The sequence below is a fragment of the Schistocerca gregaria genome, chromosome 8, assembly GCF_023897955.1.
Source record: "Schistocerca gregaria isolate iqSchGreg1 chromosome 8, iqSchGreg1.2, whole genome shotgun sequence".
Taxonomy (NCBI): Eukaryota; Metazoa; Arthropoda; class Insecta; order Orthoptera; family Acrididae; genus Schistocerca; species Schistocerca gregaria.
In genome coordinates, this window is record NC_064927.1 from 208,014,382 (window position 1) to 208,038,640 (window position 24,259).

At 35.8% G+C, this 24,259-nt stretch overlaps 1 protein-coding gene across 2 annotated transcripts in view; it reads right to left on the reverse strand.

Moving 5' to 3' along the window:
* Positions 1-1,739: 1,739 nt before the first annotated feature.
* The window catches only part of LOC126283939 (palmitoyltransferase app-like), a 142,218-nt gene continuing 119,698 nt past the window's right edge, over positions 1,740-24,259 (reverse strand). For both annotated transcript variants that reach the window (XM_049982328.1, XM_049982327.1), the window contains exon 9: positions 1,740-8,440. In XM_049982328.1, the coding sequence (XP_049838285.1) occupies positions 8,118-8,440 (323 nt within the window). In that variant the 3' untranslated portion in view covers positions 1,740-8,117. The remainder of the gene's footprint in view (positions 8,441-24,259) is intronic.

A 24,259-nucleotide genomic window follows, 5' to 3' on the forward strand; every position in this document is an offset into this window, starting at 1 on the left:
TGAAAGCAGTTGTCATGGTGTATAAGATTATCAACAAGACGTATTTCCACCAATTCTTTGATTAGCTATAATAACAAGGAGCAACACACTGAGGGCACTGATAATGACTATAAATCAACTGTGTTCCTTTCATATTCTGGGAATGAGTCTTCTAAGATAGACAGATTGCTTGGGAAAAATAAAATCAAGGTTATCTTCCATGCAGCAGCGAAGAGCTTGTATCTGGTTGGATCCGTTAAAGATGACTTACAACTGAAAAAAAGTGAGCATTTAAAAAATTCCCCGAGTGTGGTGTTGCATATATAGGCCACATGACATGAACTGTCCATGAGTGTTGTACAGAACATGAAAGATACACCCAATTTTGGCAGTTATTAAAATCAGCAGTAGCAGAACGCTATATTTCCATGGGATACTAAATGGGACACAATAGAACAAAAATTTTAGCACCAGTTTCCAGTTTTTTTGATTCACTAATCAAAGAATTGGTGAAAGTACATCTTGCTGATAATGGCTTTGAACTGGATAAAAACTCGAATCCTAGAACTAAAATTATCCAGTCACAGTCAATGGGGTCATTTGATACTCAATGGTTAGATTATCTCTCACATCCACTACCAAGTTCTGTACACACAACTCGGCTGCCACACGCATGTCATCATATGATACGGGTGCCGAAAGACAGCAGCACATTTTGCACGAGAGATTTGGCATAAATACTGTGCGTACACCTCGGCTCTTCAGTACTTGCCTACTCATATGAAGATGGCCCGCCATCTCTGTACCTATATATTGTAGCAGAATGTCCACAGGGATTGGCGGCACACTAAAAAATTGTTAGAAATATTATAACACTATTTTTAGAAATAACGGATTTTTCCATCCCGTGCAATGCAGAAACTATTTCTGCTGGAGAAAAAAATGAATAAGACCTTTCTTGGAGGACATTTAATGTCGTTTAATTTTGTACCGGGAAACATTTTCGCTACACACCATCATTTTAAGAATCATTCAAGAAAAAAAAAAAGAAAGTGTCTTCCCTTCTACAACATTCACAATCCATAGGACAGGATTTTTTGTATGTTGTTCATGATACTCCCTCTTACAACTGTATAAAAATTTATTACTACACGAATTTTTTCTCCTAATTTTCCTTTGTTGACTGGACTAGTAAGTCAATCTATGCGGCAGAACTAGACTGTGATTTGAACGGTGTCTCTCAATGCAGGTAGCAGTATATGACAATAAAGACACAATCAGCATGAAATGCAGGGAGAACATCTCCAGCAGTCAAAGCGTTAATTAATAATTTTCAGTTCAGTGGAGTATGCAAAGCATATCTGTACCCAGGGACCAACTTAACCAATTTCAGAGTTAGGATAGGATTTTATATTGTTTCTTACTTGGCTGATGACTGTGTTATAAAAACTGGCTTAAAAAGTAGCTTATATTTTCTGTAATCTTAGTGTGTAGAAATACACAGCTGCCTCTCTATTTATGGAAGATGTTCAAGAGACTTCATGTCTTGGAGGAGTAAATGTAAAAACAAGACTTGTGCAATATGACTAAAACTCCATTCTTTGATGTTTGGGCATTATTTATTCCAATTTGCAGTTCTCCATTAAAAGATTCATATGACAAAATCTCCAGTGCAGTTTTATCTCCTGTCGGATAACACAACATGAAGTGCTACAGGAAGAGGTAATGACTGTATAATGAAGAATGTGAATGACACAGGATCAAAGCGAAATGAATTTATTAGTAACAATGTGATGGAACTGCCAGAAACTAACAACAATTATTTATGTCTGCAGCAATGATACTCTCTTAACATTTGAATGATGGCTGCTATTGGTAGAAATATACCATTAAATACTGCATTCAATAATTTTATATGCAATGGGAGAAGAAGGAAAATGCCAATAGGTTCACACACAAACTTCAATCTGCTTTATAATATAGTCTATTTACATTTACATACATCACTTCATAATATATGTATATATATATATATACATATGTACATACACAAATGTATACAAATTTGCTGAAATATTACATATAAACTGGACAGTGTACAACATAAATTGCAACTAACAGACATTATGAAGAAATCCATAGCTTGTCACACTGCAATGGTTTTCATTTTACTACCCACAGAAAATAGGTTGTTATTAGACAAAATAAATCTAATGAGTATCACATTAGAGGATGCCAAAATCTGCTTTGGCATTAACAATTAAAATAAATTATCTTGAGAACTAAAATGTTCCTTTACAGTATGAGTGATGGTCCTGGAGACTTAGTGCAAACTATTTATTCCCACCATGTGTTAAACTTCCTGGGAATGTGATTGATTCTGCTGTCTCCATAAAGCTAAATAAAAATGCTACATAAATAATAAAAAATATCCATGGTCTTCTTAAAAATCATAAAATAATTGCACTACAGATTAAGATGTACAGTTTGACAGAGAGCCGAGTGGTCAACAGGAGCTGACAACAAAAATAACAACAACCATTCCTGTCTGGTGTCTAAAGCTTTTATGGCAAACTTCAGCATTTGAAATTAAGATATAATTTTTTAATGAAACTGAACACTAATTGTAAATGATGTTGCTTCACTCCAAAATCTAAATGTTTTTCTTTCAATAATTACGTGGGTAAACTTAAATTGCTATTAATGAACACTGAATCTCTGCAATTCTCATGAGCAGTTTCAGAGATCACAATATTTTTCATATATTTGAAGTTATGTCCACTTGTCAGTGAAACTGCAACAGGGAAGAAAGCTGTGGCTGCAACATAGGATAACTAACATTTTATAGACCAAAAGTAGTGTCTGTCTCAATATAAATTGTGTACAATGCGGAAGTCAGATCACTGAATTTAGCTACAAAAGCTAACACGCTTAAATACAATTGGGAAATTATTGCCATGACTATGATATTCACATTAAAACATACCACCAAAGTTTATATTCAAGTATTTATAAATTCTTTTTTCACCTGTGCCATCCATAACACAATTAAATACAGATATGTTTATGATCAGTGTGGCACACAAAACAGGAACAAGTATAAAATGAAAGCTACTGCCATCCAAGAAAGCAGTTTGGATGTTATGCTACCTTTTAGCTTGCCTAACATGAGAATAACCAAATATGATCACACACATTATCTTCTATCATCTATCTGGTAATTATACAAGTAGAAATAAATTAATGAAGATTTTTGGCATTTTAACATTTACATTACACTGTCCAGATTTACACAAGACAGTTAATATTTCATATTAGTCACGATGCGAGTGTTTTAGAAAAAGACCAAAGGCAAAACTTCAACAAAAGCATGAGATCTTTAACCATCTAATGATTGTGACCTCCATGGCTTAAAGGCACTGTCTTACATCTGTACTCACACACAATCAATCATCAGGTAACACTAACTGATCAGCCAAACAACCAACCAGGTTTCCACAGCAAATTTACAAAAATAAATTAATGGTACTTATACAAACACGATCTTCATTAAATGTTACATGTTGTACAGTTTGAACATTTGGACATAAGGAATTTTGTTATAAACAATTTGTAGATTAGTTCACAAGGAATGAACTTATTTTTGACATTTTCTATTTACAAAAGGCAATTGAGTAAATAGTTCACTCAACAAACTATTTAAAATAAAAAGATTTCAAAAAATGTACACAGTCTTTAGAAAAATATTCTGATTTCTATGGAGTTTCAGCAGTGAGAAAGGATCTGAAAATCTTTGCTTTCAAACAATAAGAATTACATATATGTAATTATATACATATTATACTGAGGCTATAATAGTGCTGTTACAAAAATTTGAGTGAATTGTGAAATGCTTGGGGGTATCTTTTATCAGCACATTTCTCACAACCTTCATAATACATATACATGCAAAACACGCTGTATTGTAACTCAAGTAAGAAAGTACTGAAGTCAGTGGCAATACTGAATGATGCAACACATGACATAGATACACTAAATATACCAACTTTCAAATAAGGTACCTTTCCATCATCGTAATTTTGAAGTTCTATTTGTACTTTTATCATTGTCAAAAAGCTATCGGTCAGCACTGCTCATACAATTAAAGTACAGGGTACTGATAATAGAATGTTTCAACACTGATATGTTAGCAATCTTAGAGAAAAAGACTGAATGAAAAACTTAAAGAAACTGTACCTATGCTATACAAGATGGATATTGGAACTTGGTGAATAGTAACCTGTTTCTTCAGTCTGACTTTTTCATCACAAAAGGTACACAAGATGAGAAAGTAAAGACAAGTAATTAGTTATGTGAGAAGAAGCTATCTACACAAACTAAAGATATCAATACGTCAGTAACAAAATATACACTGATCACTAAAATTTTGAATTCATCAGCTTCTCTCATAAATAACCAGGTAGCAAGTTGGAATACGCATACATTCATCAAATTACTCTATATAAATCTAAAAATTTGTATGATTTTTTTTTGTTGGGGGATTACAAGACTGTTTGAAAGTTCAGTGGGCTAAATGACCTGTCTAATTAGTATTTTTAAGTTCGTATTTTATTCAAAAGATGAACTGCTTTCCTTTCACTGAGAAATAAACAGAAAAAAATCTTTTTTATATAAAATCCAATTAAGCAGAAAAGGTATACAAAGTTTCAAACACACTGGGTCCTGTAGGAAATGTGTCACAAGCAAGAGTCTGTGTGCTAAGAAACATGACCCCCATGGAAGACACTAATTTAGTTGCAGGTATTACTGATACTGACTCATGGAATAACACACAAGATTTAACACACTGTTGGAGTGCCTGTGATGTTTAAGGTTAAAAAATTATAAATGAATGAGAAGAAGCAAAATGCATATTACTTCTTCCAAAATCTGTAAACAAATCTCTTCGAAGAAATAATATAAATGTGATAGCCTAGTCTGCATACATATCATTCTTGATTATAGTTAAATACTTTGTAGGAAGTTATTTTTTTATTTTCTTTTGTTTTTAGTCTGTTGAGACTTACACTCTTCTTAAACAGAAGCTGCTGCAACATTTTATTACATTTGACTCTAAATTTTATATTTAAAACATTGTAATATTTGTGCAGCCCCATGCAATTTTTTGTTGATAAGGGATATGTCCATCTGAATTAGGCTTCACACCTTGTTTGAAGCATTTGTAGCAGGAAGCCAAATGTTAGGGATTGGGGGGCACTCAAAGATGCAAATTTAGAACCTGTTATATAAATAAAGGAGATAACAAAACTTAATATTTGCTGTTAATAAACCTTTTTCTTTTTTTCTAAAAAAAAAAAAAGCAAGAAAGAAAGGGGAAAACAAACAATCAAATCAATCCACAAATATCCTGTTCCTTGCTTGTGGAGTGATTGATCTGGTAACCTCACACCTGGAGTGGCAAGAAAAGGACCCCTGCATCAGTAAAGAGGTGAACATACAAGCTATTGTGCGAGCCAAAGGTTAGCAACATGATGAGCTTTAATTTTACCACACTGTCATATTTGCTTGTATGTGTATCACTTTTCCATGAATGAATACTGGTGGAAAACTTATCAGCCTTCACTTGGGTATTGTTTTGGTGACAAAATAAACTAAATATTGTTATATGCTGATACTTAAGGCAATGTTTTCAGTTTTAATTTAAATGCAGACTTATCTGTTAACAGGTCGGCAAACTTATGTTACAATGGCTCTCACCATTCTTTGTAACATTCTTATATGATCAACCCTCTCTGAGATGAGGCTTTTATAATTAAAGTGGTGTCAGTCTGCAAGATGACTTTGAAAAATTCTAATCACATAAAATTGCTCTTCACCTGTGTGATAGTTTTTTCAGTGAACAATTCTGAAATAATGAAGAAAAGAAATGCAGCACCAGCATACAACTAAAAAAAGGTGAACCACAATAAAAGAATCAGTTGTAGCACTGTGGCATGTATGGGACAACTGAAGTGTCGAAAAAGAAATACTAACACTGAATTGTCTACAAGCTTGTATAGCATACTGGACTGACACAAAAAAAGTTTAGAATGTCAGATAACACATACTATACCACAAAGATTTTAATTGTTACTACTTCAATAATAGTAACAATAAACTCTACACAAAAGTAACAAAATAATTTGTAAAACTGTGTAGGACAACCACAATTTATCTTGTCCATATAGAGTTTTTGTGTTACGGCTGTGGCCTTCTTTCTTATTACCTCTTGCCTGTCTATAAATTCATGTACATATACATATCCCCATCCCTCATCCCTTCTGTCTCTATGTATTACCTAACTGTTCAAATAGTCTCCCCTCCCTACATACAGCATATACAGTATGAAAAGATATGTAACATCTAGTTAGTATGTATTAACCTGTTCTATTAGCATTTGAAAGCATCTGATGAATTCAAAAGTGCAAGTCATAACCAAATACACTTAGTGACAAAACAGCATATATCTTGACTATCATCACAAAATGAATTTTTTCACTGCCATCACTTAAATTTAAAGAGACATTATCAAACAACTACCTGAATATGAAATGAAGCAATACTTGACCCAGAAAGCATAATACCTGTGGTTTACAAAATTAGATAATTAGTAAAATAAAATTAAGTAGATCCAAAATAATGAGAAATGAAGCTACAAATGTTTGAATACACTACATATTGGAGACATCATAGTTGGCACACTAAATTAAACATATACTGCTTTCTCATTCATGACTTACTAATTAAGTTAGAATAGCATGTTCCAATAACATGTTGCCAATCTAAAGTATACTATTACTGCCTTACAGTAATTGTATATTAATGCAGAAATGTAAGGCATCAATATAAGGAACTTAAGGATGGTACATGCTGCTAAAATATGTTTCGATAATTGACTTCATAAACAGAGACGATAATAGGAAACTGTGTTTAAGTTATTAAAAGTGATTCTAAAAGTCATAGCATTCTCTTGATTACAAAGTGGTGAAAATTAAGTGGTCATCTTATGTTTTGATTGATAAAAACACAACACACTTTTAAAATGAAAATTAAAGACACAAGCAGTTATTACACAGAGAGGTGTGGTTGTGGCAGAAGAATGTGATGGGACTAAGAGATAGTAGTTTTGAGACAACAGTTGACAAATTAAAAGAAGTAAATGAAGTTCAAACAACTAACTGGACAGAGATACAGTACTGGTTTGACGAAAAATATAAAATTTTAAGGTTACTATTTCTAAATGTGCATTAGCTTCTCGTATTCAATTAAGAACTCAAAATTGTTAAAGGCATAAATCTGTTTACAGTGAATCAGAAAATGCAACTTTTATAGCAATGCTGACTTTCCAGCTTGTTTATACAAAAGCAAGAAATTTCTTTTGAATCGTGCAACTGCCACACCATTCAATATATTTTATTACGAATAAATTGCATTGTAATGCAGCCATTTAAATTTTGGAATGTTTGCTCCGCTGTGAATAAGGATCTTAAATATCCTGCATTCACAGTAACTGAGAAAATTTTGGTCCACACTGACTGAACATAGCAATCTTGCTAAAGTTTTCTAATTAACACTTTCAAATGCGTAACCAAAAAATTAGTACTGATTTTATTATCGCGAAATTGAGGCACACACATTGGGAGAAAAGCACCTCTTTAGCACTCAACACACAACACATTAAAACTGTTCATGCAAAGAGAATGATTTCAGACTTGCAAAGATCACAAAACAGAGCTTAAATTCCTTAAAAATGTGATAATGACCAATAACGTTTGGCACGATACAAAAATTATGCTATGAGCTACTAATAATAACTGAAGTACTTCACCCATTTTGTTTTAAAATGTACAAATTATTTCTAAAACATACACACAAAAAAATATTTGTCTTCGAGTGTAGCCTTGTTTGCCACAATTACACAAAAGTGATGTTCTGTAGGTTGCAGTACTGCAGATTGAAGACAGTTTTGTATCTCAGTGTCAGGAAAATTTGCTACACACACACACACACACACACACACACACACACACACACACACAAGCACTGTTACTAGCCTAGAAAATGCAAAATGTACATCTTTTAGCAGACAGAGGCTCCTGTCAAACAACACTGCCGACATGGAGCAAGCCGGCCTGGCTGCCAGCCCCCACAGAAGCTTCCTCCAGAGAGTCCAAATCCAAGGCAGATTCTATCATGGTGGTGTCTTGCAGCAACCGTAATCTTGATGCACTTAAGGGCATTGCAACAGAAGCATCACAGAGTGTGAAGTCCGTAACAGTACCTGCAGCTTCTTCGCATGGTACTTGGGTAATGAGTGTGGGGTGAATGGGAGCAACCGCATCTTGAGCTGGAGACACATTTGAACTAATGGCTGCTGCGGTGACCCCAGTGGGACTGCCATTTGTGCTACTCGTATTACTACCTGCGGAAAAATGTCAATATGTTAATTATCCCACCACAAAGTTGAGTTAGACATAATAATGAAACTGTAAACAAAGTGAACGTTGCTATGTCATTTGCTTATCCATACAACATAACATTACTGTGTAATACCTCTGGCGTGGGAACGAGAGACATTTAAAATAAACTGATATTATGCTAGCTGCTACATGCTGACTACATTTAAAGTATATAATTTTCAATATTATACATCAGTACATATTCTTCAGCATGACCACTAAAAGGTTCAGCACTACATTCTCACGCAGTCCTAGCATTTTTTTTCCATCACTTATCATTTCTTTATCCCCTAGCTATGATTTTTATAAGTGAAAAATGCCAAGTTGTACCATGGTTTGGAGACTATCAAAAATTGCCTAACTGATCAGGTAAGTCAATCTGAAGGTCGGGAGGTGGTGGTGGTGGTGATGATGGCGGCGGTGGTTGTGGTGGTCGTTGCTGTCGTCATTGCCACCATCATCGTCATAAACAGCCATTTGACATCCACTGCTGAATAAAATCTTCCTTTATCAAACAATGGAAAATCCAGTCAGAAATATCAACATTGTAGGAAAGATCAATTGCTACTTACTGTAACTTGAAGTGTCTTCTTTATGGTAAGTGGTAATTTATCTTCTCCTACATTGTTGAATATCTTCCTTTAGATTTTTACATGTATTACAGTCTTCAGCTATGTGGAGCCATGTAACTCCTGCATATTTCTACCCATCTTCCATTAGATCAATTTCTTGGGGTCTTTTCTTATATCTCCAAATCCAGCAGACAACCTTCTTGGTTCATCTTCCACCCAGTCGTCTGGCTACATGTCCTGCCAACTGCCATTTCATTTTCATTAGTATCATAATTATGTATTTCACTCCATTCTGTTCCCTGGTCAATTTGTTTCTTTTTTCTGCCTCTCCTTGTAATTCCCAGCTTGCACCTCTCCCAATCCTTCAATTTTGAGTGGTTTTGTGTAAAAAGACAATATCCTCTTTCAATATGTCCAAATTCTTAAGAGACACTAAATGTGAACTACCCATTTAAGAGAAATCAGAAACAGTTCTGAAGTCCTTGTTTGGTTCACCAAAAGCACTCCAAGCTATATTTTACTCTTTGCTGCATTTATTTCACTGTCCATCCAGTCAGTGTCTTCCAGAGTCCTACTAAATACAGAACCCCATAAAACAGGACAGCACTGGTAATTTTTACAGTTTATTTTTCAGAGTGTTCAGTGTACATTATTCTAGTCTTATTGTAGCTGAATTTTTGTCTTATTATAGTTGAATTTTCCGACCCGTCAAACTCACCAAATTAGTTTGTTCCATTTACTGCTGAAGTTTATCTGCACTAGAAGCAAACAGTGCAGAGTTATCTGCAAAAAAAATGTGGTTCTGATATTTCTGTTTAATATATATTCCCTCTTTATTTTTCCAGTTCAGGATCAGAAAACTTCCTTGACTCGTGAGAATAATTTCTGTGATATTGAATCCCTTGTTTGATTTCTATTTGAAATCTGAAACCTGATACAGCCTAATTGAAGCTGTAGCATTGATATATGTCTTCCTCAGTATACAGGGTGTTACCAAAAGGTACGGCCAAACTTCCAAGAAACATTCCTCACACACAAAGAAAGAAAATATGTTATGTGGACATGTGTCCAGAAACGCTTACTTTACATGTTAGAGCTCATTTTATTACTTCTCTTCAAATCACATCAATCATGGAATGGAAACACACAGCAACAGAACGTACAAACACTCTGTTACAGGAAATGTTCAAAATGTCCTCCGTTAGCGAGGATACATGCATCCACCTCCGTCACATCGAATCCCTGATGCGCTGATGCAGCCCTGGAGAATGGTGTATTGTATCACAGCCCTCCACAATACGAGCACGAAGAGTCTCTACATTTGGTACTGGGGTTGCGAATAGACAAGAGCTTTCAAATGCCCCCATAAATGAAAGTGTCAAGAGGGTTGAGGTCAGGAGAGCGCGGAGGCCATGGAATTGGTCCGCCTCTACCAATCCATCGGTCACCGAATCTGTTGTTGAGAAGCATACGAACACTTCGACTGAAATGTGCAGGAGCTCCATCGCGCATGAACCACATGTTGTGTCGTACTTGTAAAGGCACATGTTCTAGCAGCACAGGTAGAGTATCCCGTATGAACTCATGATAACGTGCTCCATTGAGTGTAGGTGGACGAAACTAAAATGAGGTCTAACATGGAAATTAAGTGTTTCTGGACACATGTCCACATAACATCTTTTCTGTATTTGTGTGTGAGGAATGTTTCCTGAAAGTTCGACCGTTCCTTTTTGTAACACCCTGTATACTATCCAAGTCAAAAGCTTTCTAAAAGCCCATGAAACCCAGCAAAGTAATAAATCTTACTTCCCTGCTTCATTCTATACTTTCGTTCACAATTTCCCCATGGTCAAGCAGTTCTAAAGTCACCTTGTTTCTTCAAATGATTGAAGTGCAATGTTTTTTCCATCCACATGTACATTATGAGAAAGGGTGGAGGGTGATGGGTCAATATTTGAGCGTTGTTTGCCCCATTCTTGTGAAGCAGAAGCACTGTTCCAAGCTTGGGGAATTTTCTTTTGCAAACTTTCTGAAAACAATATTGCAAGTTCCTTTCATATTACTTTTCCTCCACTGATTTAACCATTTCTATACTGTCATGTCCATGCACCTCTCCTCTTCCATACCGCAAACAGCTTTATATTCCTCACCTGGTATGTCTTCTAAAAGGTCATTATTTTCATTATCAACTACCTATGTTGCGGATTCATTTCTGAAACTCCACAAACATTTAAAGAAATCTTAGAATGCTTGCACAGTTTTCTCTCAGTTGATAGTTATTGTGCCATCTGCCATCTTACCTGATGAAATGTGGTGTCTGCCCAACTAAAGTTTGTTTAGTTTTCTTCAAGCTGTTATGTCTAATAAGTTCTTTTATACATCTATCACATTCCTATCATTACTTGCAGATTGCCTTCTATTTTATAGCTGCCTTGTTCCATTCGGAACTTCCTTTTCTTTTGGTTTCTTCATAATTGCAACATATGCTGTCCGTACAAGTTTCTTTCATCTATAATGATATAAACTTTATTTCTATGATTCTGCATTTGCAGCACAATTTGACCTCGTACCCCTACGTATTCCTAAATAAATTCTCATAATCTGCTTTGTCAGTTCTCCTTCTTTCTACCTTTGAATATGTTTTTACTCTGCATCTACGCAAGACATATCACCTCCAGTCCCCAACATGACCATGCCCAGTAAGGCACGGAATGTACAAGTCAGTCTTCATAGTTACCTTCTGAAGAAATTGGCTTTCTGTCAATTAATACCATGGTTTTTTGTGCCTAGCTTTTTGTCTCCTACTAGAAGAGGCATCCTCAGAGGTTATAAAGATGTATTCACATGATTCTCCAATTTAAAGCTAGCTCAGCACAGTGAACTGCTGACACTGATGTTCTCTCTGATGACTAACTAAGTAACACAAACATGAATACAACAGTTACAAAATTGAATACAACAGTTAAAAAATATAATTAAGCTTAATGGAATCTTTCAGCCAAGCAAATAATAATAATAATAATAATAATAATAATAATAATAATAATAATAATATGGTGACAGCTATTTAACATTGATATATCTTCTTTCCTTAGTATTAGCAACACATTTTATTTTTCTAATATTGCCTACAACTTAAACATGGTTATTAATATAAACTATATTCAGATACGTGCAATGAGGTTTAATAGAAATACAATTAGAGAGCAGTTAACCACTTATGTCAATTGGTAATAAAAGTATTCTGTAGAACAGAGCAGAAATAAATATGGAGCACAAAGCTCAACAGTTCATATATTATGCTCAAAATCGAAACAGTGAAAAATTGATAAATTCTTACAGACAAAGTCTGGAAATATGAAAGCTGCAAGTTTTTATCTTTTGCCATATGATTGACGGTAAAAGTGTAACTTTGTAAAGTTTAAAATTATTTTCACTACAACGACTGTAAATGTGACAGAGAAACTAATGACTAGAAGATTTTTTAAGTTGTTGGTGAAATAATGAGTTCCACTAGGAAGAGGAAATGTGTCATGTGCCATTTCAAGCCACTTATTTCTCTTGTAGAGGGTTATCTCATGAGATGTGACTTTTTCCGAGACAAAGATAACACTTCAGACATAAGTATTGTTACAAGTGTAGCACTGTCATACACCGAAATAGCACTCGTAAGAGGAATAGAGCTAAGGCTTAGTTTTATCGACTATTCATGAAAACACTTTGTAATCCAGGGTAAATTATGGTTTAGTTTTAATTGAACAACAGAATTTAAGCTTTTGTAATTATATGCTGAAGAGCCAAAGAAACTGGTACACCTGCCTAATATCCAGTAGGAGCCCTGTGAACATGCAGAAGTGCTGCAACACAACACGGCATGGCATGGACTTGACTAATGTCTGAAGTAGTGCTGGAGGGAATTGACACCAAGAATCCTGCAAGGCTGTCCATAAATCTGTAAGAGTACGAGGGGGTGGAGATCTCTTCTGAATAGCATATTGCAAGGCATCCCAGATATGATCAATAATGTTCATGTCTGGGGAGTTTGGTGGCCAGCGGAAGTGTTTAAACTCAGAAGAGTGTTACTGGAGCCATTCAATCGCAATTCTGGATGTGTGGGGGTGTCACATTGAACTGCTGGAATTGTTCAAATCCGTCAGAATGCACAATGGATATGAATGGATGCAGACAGGATGCTTACATACATGTCACCTGACAGAGTCTTATCTTGATATATCACGGGTCCGTATCAATCCAACTGCACATGCTCCACACCAATACAGAATCTCTACCAGCTTGAACAGTCACCTGCTGACATGCAGTGTCCATTGATTCATGAGGCTGTCTTCATACCCATACACATGCATCCGCTCGCTACAGTTTGAAACGAGACTCATCCGACTGGGCAACATGTTTTTAGTCAACAGTCCAAGGTCAGTGTTGATGGGCCCAGGCAAGGTGTAATGCTTTGTGTCATGCAGTCGTCAAAGGTACACAAGTGGACCTTTGGCTCCAAAAAATACCAGTAATGTTTCATTGAATGGTTCGTATGCTGGCACTTGTTGATGGCCCAGCACTGAAATCTGCAGAAAATTGCGGAAGGGTTGCACTTCTGACTCACTGAATGATTCTCTTCAGTCATTGTCAGTCTTTTATTGCAGGATCTTTTTCAACTGCAGTGATGTTGGATTTCATGTCTTACCTGATTCCTGATATTCACAGTACACTCGTGAAATGGTCATACGGGTCACTTGTGTGCAGATTATAACACCATGTTCAAACTCACTAAAGTCTTGATAACCTGCCATTGTAGCAGCAGTAACCAATCTAACAATTCCATCAGACACATGTTGTCTTATATAGGCATTGCCGACCACAGCACTGTATTCTGCCTCTTTACACATCTCTGTATTTGAATGTATACCATTTTCTTTGGCACTTCAATGTAGATGGACAGTAAAATCTGAATTAAAAACTGTCACTACTAGTATGCACAACAATTTAAGATTGACTGCCGTACCTCTTCGAAAAACTCCTCACACAGAATCACTTTACCTATTTACTTTGTAAAGTTTATAGATCAATATCTTGTTGAAACAAATCAATGGTCATTTTAATTCTGTTGTTTATAGGTAGCCTACAAACCAATTCCAGTTTAACATGGCTAACATAGCTGTAAAGCTTTTTCTATGTTTTTTTGTACATTCCTCGAAATAAGACAGTTTTGGTTGCAAATTTTATTCATATATTTACTGCCAATGATGCACTTTGCCGTTGTGAGTCATCTTCAGATTAATGGAGTCAACATCAGTCCATTAACGTATGCATTCGGCATTAAGATAAAAATTTTAAGGAAACATTCTCCTAACATCAAAAGCAAATAATATCATAAGGGACATAATATAGAGTCATTACATTGTTCATAATAATGTAGAAATTGCACCATTATCTTTATTATGAATACTTCTTGTAAGCCTCATCCCCCCCCCCCCCCCTCTCTCATTGCTTAGGTAGATATCTGATGCCTTTTACCCTTGGTACTGTGTTCTTCCATCCTTAGCTAGCAAATCACACAACTTTAATACTTCATGAGTGTTCCATTCTCCATTAGTTCTCCCATTCCTTTCTTCTTTTCTTTGTGAAATTTAATAGCAAGTTGTTACACCTGTGTAATTACCTTTCCCTCAGTTATTTTCCATTCTTGCATTCTGATGATTTTGAGTGAACAGTGCATACCACTAATGTCTGGAATTTGGTGGTATCTACTAACATGGACAGGTCTAGTTCTCTCTACTGCCAGGAGCACTATTTTCTTTGTCATGTAATAATAATAAATTAAACTTTATAACAGACTCTCATAATCGCTGAACTCACAACAATAAAAATGCACAACACACAATAGTAAATTACGTTATAATATGTTTCAATGATAAAATTATGCAGCGACAGCTTCTGAGATGAGAGTATCAGATAGGTATATACCACAACTGCTGGAACTTTATTACAACACTCCTACCACTGCTGGAACTTTATTACAACACTCCTACCAATCCACGTACTAAAGTAATAAGCTTCGTGTCCAAAATCATATCAGACATTTATGTCTGAACTGCTCAAATTACTTAGTGAATGGAAATTTGCTGAAAATAGTTACACTTTGCGCAAGGTGATTAAGTGAAAATAGACTGGAATCATAGGATGCATGTGATTTTGTTCACTTCGTACTTACTAAAACTGGCATAAAATATAAAGGCGAACATAGTCCTATTTTCAGTATATAATTCCTAACAGTTCAAGAACTGGATGCTTCAAATGTCCCACACTGCTGACTCATATAACAACAATAATGTTTCATTGATTGATTACTAACACGTATGTCACACATACATGCAGAACACATCTCACTGTGAATCAAATTCACAAATTTATTTAACAAAAAGAACACATAGTTTTCATCAAGTTCACTATTTTCTTTATATTCACATGCAAAATAAACATACAATGAGCAAAGCACAAATAACCCAATTTAGACAAGCTTCAGAGACCATACCAACTCAGTTTCTATAAATGAAACTCCAGTGTCTTTTTTTTTACCAATATTTCAATTTATAATGGGGCAAATCACGGCCATGCACACATCAAACTAATGCCTCATACACAATGTAGCGTCCATACTTAAGACTGCATTCAATACTAGGAGGATGGAAGTGGCAGTAGCATGCAGAACTTCATTACACACAGCTTTGCTATACTTGTGTAATAGCACTCAGCAGCTATCACTCATAAGCTATCAGCAACATGCAAATGCATTTTTCTTTTTCTCTCTCTCTTTTTTAAGAAAACAATCATAACTATAAAGCCCTCACTTACCCTAAATGTTTGACCCTCCAAAGATACGGAATGAAAAGAAAAAGTAAAAGGGAATTTAAACAAAGAGAAACTCATTATCATACACATTGAAATGCATAACAACCATACAGTATTAAACAAAATTACACATGAAAATGTACATAATACTCTGGATATATGGTGCTACCAAAATGCTAAGAATAATTATAAGAACAATAAATAAAACATACATACATTACACACCGAAAAAGTATTTCAGCAAGACAAATTTGAATGCAGAAAATGCACTTCATGACCATACACAAATGTTTTTCATATCAAGCGGATACAATATCAAACGCAAATGTTGCTTTTGGTAAACTACTTTTTATGAATGTAGTGGTAAGATTATACTACTAATCATTTCTTGCAGTAATGGATTTTATAGGGAGGATAGTAGAAATGCTGTCTTATAAAAGTTGGAGTAGGATATCATTTCACCGCTTTCAAGTAAAGTCTACTAGTTTCAGGGATGGAGCTTTTACCATATTACTGATGTGACAACTTACAGTTACATTTTATAGCAAAGGCCATTTAAAGACAAACAAAACTGTATTTTCTTTGTTTTTGATGATATTCATCACTTGAATAATTAACAACAGACACAAAGTATGTAGCATGAACAATAAAACTAAATATTAATTTGATGTTTATCTCTCAATTTTTTATATTTAGCACACTCACACATGATGACTTCCATTCTCAATAAACAAGGAATTTAAAATGTCTAAAACAAATATAAAAAAAACCACAGAGGTAGAAGGTAAAAACAAAGAAACAATCAACTGTTTACAGAAAAATAAAGGAAAAAGAAAGATTTCTCAATAAGGTATAAGCACTTTAGTACTCATCAATAGTAGCAGTTGTGATAAGGCTCAAGGTAACAAATACTATATACAGCCTGTTCTTGAAATGTCAGTTAAGAGAAGAGGAAAAAGGGAGGCAAATAAAGTTACGAATGATGCAGAGGAGAAGTCCTCAAAATACTGTGTGAAGAGAATAAGATATGACAAAAGACAGGAAGAGAAGAATGAATTAGACAAGATTATAAAACTAGTAAATTAGTCAGCAATGAGCAGCACAAACAGTTGAGTGGCTGTGTGCTATAGAAATAGCACAGAAAATATGAAGCTGATAGGGAAGATACTCATGTGATTTAATATATACCATGTTTATCATCACTATATCCTTTTCCTTCTGGTCTGATTTATAAGTCAGTTGGTTGTTTACTAAATTCCAAAAATAAATTTCACAGGCTTCCATTAGAGTTAGCTCAGAAAAAATTGTAATGTTTTGATGAGGTCCATTCTATTTTCTTCTGGATCGGCAGAGAATTGTGTTACTGTGCACCACTGTCAAAGATGATGTGAGTAAACTGCATGTTTTACCCCACAAATACTTAGCTAGTGGCCCATAAGCTTTACACTAGTTCAAATTAATTGGAAAACTGGTGAGAGAAACAATAAAGCGTTGACAGAAATGTTACTGAAGCAATTTCACTTTAACCTGAAATAATAATCCCATGAAAACAACTAAAATCAATTCCCTAAGGAACCAATATCAACAAAATTATTTACAAATCGTAAAATGATTTTTTTTGCTAGTAAGACTGGATCTCTCATAGCATTCCCTCAAACTACTATTACCATATCTCCATATTTAAATATCATGTTCTCAGGGCCTCTGAGAAGATTCTAATGAAATCAGAAGTCGAGAACACCATTGACTTTGAACATGCAAGAGATTCTCTCTCTCCCCCTCCCCCCATGATATAAATATATTCATTTTGTGAGTTGTTCACAGTTTATAACATTCCTCACTTTTCAACCTTTACAGTGTAGGACCTTCCAAATCTCCCTCACCCCCTTCCAGAGATGGCTATACCACAGTAACTTCTTCCTCTTAATAGATTCCATTATGTTCTCCTCCATTTCTATCATTTTTCTGATTTCTTAATTTCGGATATGTTATAATCCTGAGATTTCAGCATTTCATCTCCAGTAACATCTGTGAACTTTGGATTCTGCCAAGTGAACATATTCGTAGCTGCTCCACACTGTCTTTTAGATAATTGTAATGGGGTCCTTTGTGTAACTGGTATGCTTCCATTATTATGAGACACAAATAAGTTCTAATGTTTTGAATATTACTATTATTGAGCGAGAGCAACAGCTGTCACTCAGCAATGGAAATGGGGCGATTGGACAAACTAATGAAAACTAGCAAGGGCATTTGGAAATTAAAGGGAAATTCTTCAAAAAATTTGTTACTTTTTAGACATAAGATTTCAGGATCATATAACCTGTCTAGTTTATTACTAAAAGAAGTGCTAGTGCTATCAGCATCCACTGTGCATAAATAGATTTCCTATTAAAAGTCAACACCACTGGAATCAGATCTTATTACTAAATTCTAATTTGTAGGAATTCACCATAAAATTTTTGATGTATATTTCATTAGCAGTACTGTCACTTGTAAATTGTTTTTTTTTTTTTTTTTTTTTTTTTTTTTTACTCCAAAGGAACAATTTGAATAATTCTGTAATTACACATCAATTACATCTAGCGGTAAGTTTTTTGACTGCCTACTGATATGTACATCTGGTGGCTGACTCTGCAATCATTGAAGGAATCATGATCACTGTTATGGTTTCTGCACCATGGATCAAAACTTAGAACAGGATGAAGAGATAATGTCATCATCTTGTGATTCAGAAAATATCATTAAATACCAACAATAGTTTTTAAAACAAGCCTACAGCAAAACATTATAAGATAATGATTCCAGCACTGATAATACGGAATGGTGTTCTGTAGCTTAATTCTGGACAAGCTACATGACTTGGAATTACACTTTCAGAAATAAAGTTATTTCCTTCTGCTTTTCTATTCCTCTAATGATACAAAATTTACTAACAGTGCAAAGAAAGAGATAATCTTAGGAAGAATTAAAAGCTCTTGCTGACAAGTTGTCTTATCACATCATATTTTTACTTTATCTAAAATTTTATCACTGGTCTGGATGCTTCGTTCTGTTCACAGTTGTTACAAAATAAAGAATACAAATGAAAGGATTACTTTATCAAACAGTTAAGTACTCAAAGAGAACCTGCTCCAACTTTTGGAATCCAATTTCTTTCCTGTCTGCTGGATAAGAGTGAAAAGAGGGACAGACAATTCAAAGGAAATGAAATAAGTAAATAACAGACAGATAAGAAGCCCAAATGAGACTGAACAATTTGAGATGTCTAAGTAGAGGTGAAAAGTCGCTCAACTTTGCTGAGCACAAGGCCAGAAGAACTTTCGCTTAACTTAATCTCTCGACGCTAAGTCATTATATTTTTTCATTATATCTGCAGTCATGTTAATGGCTCAGTTATTAGGTTTAAAACTAGGTATTTCTGTATGCAGCCAAAACTTTTCGCATTTTTCTGCTTTCTTTCTTCATCAATTTCTCTTCTTGAGCCACACATTTAATCCTGAATGGTGTGGACACAAATTTTGCACCCGAATAAGGATAATCAATGAGTTTCAAAAAATAAATTATTACTCTATACTAAAAAATATAGTCTCTACTGGGTAGGAGGGTGGATTCTGTGTGTGTGTGTGTGTGTGTGTGTGTGTGTGTGTGTGTGTGTGTGTCAAATTATCTGAAGAAAGAAATTTGTGAATTTTATCATATCACTAAATGCTTTGTCATCTTAAGAAGGACCACTAAAAGTTGCCTGAAAATTCTACTTTTGTTTTATAGATTTTATTGAATTTTAGAGAATGATATGGGTAATATACAGGAGGATTTCAATCATGTATATTTCTGTTCAGACATTATTGGAGTTTTGTCAGGAAAGCCCTGCTGGAAAGAAAATAAATATCTTATTGTCCAGCAGAAAAATATTTAACAAATTTTTGAGATGATCATTGACATAATGTTTTCACAACAATTTTTTGGAAACTGACAAACTTTTGTTTAATTACTCCCAATACTGAAATACCAATTTTACACCATAAAACTGTGATCTGCTTAACATCACCATGCAGCCTCATCCAAGTATTCATAACATTAAAGAAATTCAAACAATGGAAAATTCAGGATGGAGTGTAACAATATTACAGAAGGAAAGTTGCTACTCACCATATAGCGGAGATGCTGAGTGGTGATTGGCACAACAAAAACATTCACACAATTATAGCTTTTGGCCATTAAGGTGTTTGTCAGCAATACACACACACACACATACACACAGCTTGCACACACATCTGCAGTCTCAGATAACCGAAACTACACTGCGAGCAGCAGCACCAGTGCATGATGGGAGTGACAACTGGGTGGGGATAAGGATGAGGCTTGGGTAAGGAGGGAGGATAGTATGGTAGGGGTGGTAGACAGTGAAGTGTTGCAGTTTAGATGGATGACAGGAGATATGGTGGAGAGGTGGAAGTAGTGGAAAGGAGAGAAATAAAAAGAAATTAAAAAACTGGGTGTAGCAGTGAAAAGATGGCTGTGTAGTGCTGGAATGGGAACAGGGAGGGGGCTGCATGGGTGAGGACAGTGACTAATGAAGGTTGAAACCAGGAGGGTTACAGGAACGTAGGATGTACTCCAGAGAAACTTCCCACCTGTGCAATTCAGAAAAGCTGGTGTTGGTGGGAAGGATCCATATGGCACAGGCTGTGAAGCAGCCATTGAGATGAGGGATATCATGTTTGGCAGCGTGTTCAGCAATAGGGTGGTCCACTTGTTTTTTGGACACAGTTAGTCGGTGGCCATTCATGCGGACAGACAGCTTGTTGGTTGTCATGCCTACGTAGAATGCAGACTGGTTTCACAGGTAGCCCTGCCTTTGATGGGATAGGCGATGTTAGTGATCAGACTGGAGTAGGTGGTGGTAGGAGGATGTATGGGACAGGTCTTGCAACTAGGTCTCTTACAGGGGTATGAGCCATAAGGCAAGGGATTGTGTGTGCAAGTTTGGTTTCCATGAGTTGGCATGTGTGTATGTGTGTGTATTGCTAACAAAAGCCTTTATGGCTGAAAGCTATAACTGTGTGAATCTCTTTGTTGTGCCTATCACGACTCAGCATCTCCGCTATATGGTGCGTAGCAACTTTCCATCTCTAATATTGTAACATTAAAGAATGGAAGTAAAATTTTTCAGTGTTTATATGCCAGTCAAAATAATACGAAAGGGGTATGACAGCGAGGTATCAGGAGGTCTCAATCAGGAATTAAAAGTTACAGACTACTACTTTTAAACTCTGGTCATCAATGAAGATCACAACAAAATAAATACATGGTGGTGGAACTGAATGTACCTGGTCATTTGCTATGTCATACTCATTACAGCCAATTTGGTTCACAACACAATCAAGTAACTGAAACAATTATGTCAGAAAGTGGAGTTTGAGATGCCACTCTTAGCATGATCAGCAAGCTAAACAGTACATCTCATAACAGTCCACTCAGTGACAGATTTTTTGCATTCTTGAGGGAGATCTTAGCAATCTTCTTGATGCTGATGGCATGGTTGAAGGCAACACTTACAATTTATCTGATCCAGGCAAGAAGGCTTCTGTGATTTTGTTTTATACATATGTGCACGTCATGAAATAATATAATACAATGTTTTTATTCATGTTTCTTTGCTATTATGTTACATACATGCTCATGTTCACTCATAATTTATTTATTATTTGAGAATCAAGTGTGTTTAATGAAAAAGTAACGTAAGCTGCTGCTGAGCCCACAGAAACTGAGAGGCACTTGCAAGTAGCAAATGACAGAGGATGAAAATGGTCAAGAACTAGGTCAGTGCAGAAAAATGACTGGAACTAGAGGGATGACATTCAAAATAGTATTTCAATTTATACTGCCCTTAATGCAAGTATACACATGGATACAAACGTGAAGAGTAAAAGTGATCTGGAAGAATTATTTTACTATTTTATCGATGATGAGCTGGGACACCTCATGAAAGAGCAGACAAAACTGTACAAAGGGCAGAAAATACAAAGAAAACACCACCTTAATCAACTACAGCCAAACGGCACACTAGTGGTGGAAAACAGCCGCTCTGGACTACATTTGAAAATTTACTGCTATCATTTTAGATTTGAGTGTTAGCGAGCAACCATCAATTGCAGATCATTGGAGCATAGCTCCAGTAGCATCATGCAGTTTCTGTCTGACCATAATGAGTAGAAATAGGTTTTTACTAATATGTTCCAACTTCCACACGAATGGTAAAAATTCATGTGAAAGCTAAAGGCGAACTAGGATTGATTTGCTATTTGAAATATGGTAGAATATGACAAAATATGTCACTGATGCAAGAGAGGATATCAAGGCAAATATAGCCTCGCAATCAATGAAGGGATGCGTCCATTTCAGGGATGTCTTAGTTTCAAACAGTATATGCCGCAGAAGGCACACATATACTGAATAATATGTGCTTGTTGAAGCAGAATCAGAATGTATTTGATATTTTGATGTATCCTGTGGCAGGACAATGCTGTGATGAATGTAGTGCTAAGACTTCTTGGTAACTTAGCAGTAGGGCCACACAATGTTAACTGATCAGTACTATACAAGTATACAGCCATCGACAGCTCTTGAAAGAAAGTGCGCTACTGTCACTGGTAGCATTAAAAAGTAAAGAAGAAGAATGCTGCCAGCCTCCTAAATCACTTGAACAGACAGAAACAGTTATCCACTGTGAAGGAAAGACAACAGACATTTATATGATAAGCACAACGTACAGAGGAGACATGCCTTCCTATAGTGACAGAAGGGAAGGGGTGAATCAGACTAGTGGCAATCACTGATTACAATAAAAACAAGGTTGGTGTTGACTTCAGTGGCCAGAGAATGTCATATGGAATAATCAACCATTGCTCTTTGAAGTGGCGAACAAAGCCATTGTTGCACCTAATTCTCACTGCTGTTTCAGATTAGTTTGTATGAAATACACAGTTCATGAAGAAGAAAATTAGTACCAGCCAATTCACTAGTTCTGTTTGCAAAGATCTGTCAATGATGTGTTACTAACACTCAACTTCCACAAGTGCTACTGAGATTTCACAGGTGATTAGAAATCATTTCCTGTAAAAGAGCACCAATACAATGGGGTGGGGGGGGGGGGGGGGGGAGCACAGAATGCATATAGAGTGTGCTCAGGAAGCGAGAAGAAAGAAGGAGTAGCCAAAAGGAAAGGTAAATCATTTCTGTGTGGTGTATGCAAAGTGGTGTTGTGTGTGCAACGACATTGCCAGCTCTACCACACAAAAAATAACTATGTCGAACATTAAGTTATTATCATAATATATTTTCCCCTTTCACCGTATACATAGATTTAAATATGTACTTTCACTCTTAAATTATAAATGAAATGCTAATATAAACCTTTATTCACCTGAGGAAGGCAGTCTTTCTCTTGACCTCTGAGGATCAGAGGTTTACCAGAACAAAAATATATTCTATGCTTATTTAAAAAAGCAACTGATGCACTTCATTTTTAAGTGTGAAAATTAGTTTCATTTTTTTCCAGTGCAGAGGGTCAAATTAGAGATAAACTTCGCAGGTGAAGGATATAACAGGCTGCTATTGGGATGAGTATGTTTAAATAAGTGACTAGCACTCAAAGTGTTAAATCTTCGCCGTCTTGAAGCATTGCTCAGCTGGTGGTTAGGACAGCATGAGTAAGTGTGTATTCTTGTTTGCTACTTCAAGAAATAAATACTCAGAAATCTGTCTTAATGATAACATGGGGAAGGCTCCAGGCAGAGCTGTACGTATACAAACAGTCACAGGTTAACGTATTCTGTTGCTTGAGGCTGGGTATCTCATTTATGAGGACACATTCATCTGCTACTTGTCAATGTCTTAAGTGAAAAGCTCAGTAAACATGGCAATTGTTAATTCATGCACCCTGGAGACCTGACACGAGTCCACCAGACTTTCATTATTCTTGAAGCAGGGAGTCCCTAAGAGCTGACATGGTTATTCACCTGAACAAAGGTTTCTGCTGCCACTACAAAAACCATTCATCAGCTGAATATGTTGATGGAATTGTTAAAATTTCCCTAATGTTGAAATGTCGTGTGACGAGGGCCTCCCGTTGGGTAGACCATTCGCCTGGTGCAAGTCTTTCGATTTGACGCCACTTCGGCGACTTGCGCGTCGATGGGGATGAAATGATGATGATTAGGACAACACAACACCCAGTCCCTGAGCAGAGAAAATCTCCGACCCAGCTGGGAATCGAACCCGGGCCCTTTGGATTGACAGTCTGTCGCGCTGACCACTCAGCTACCGGGGGCGGACTCCCTA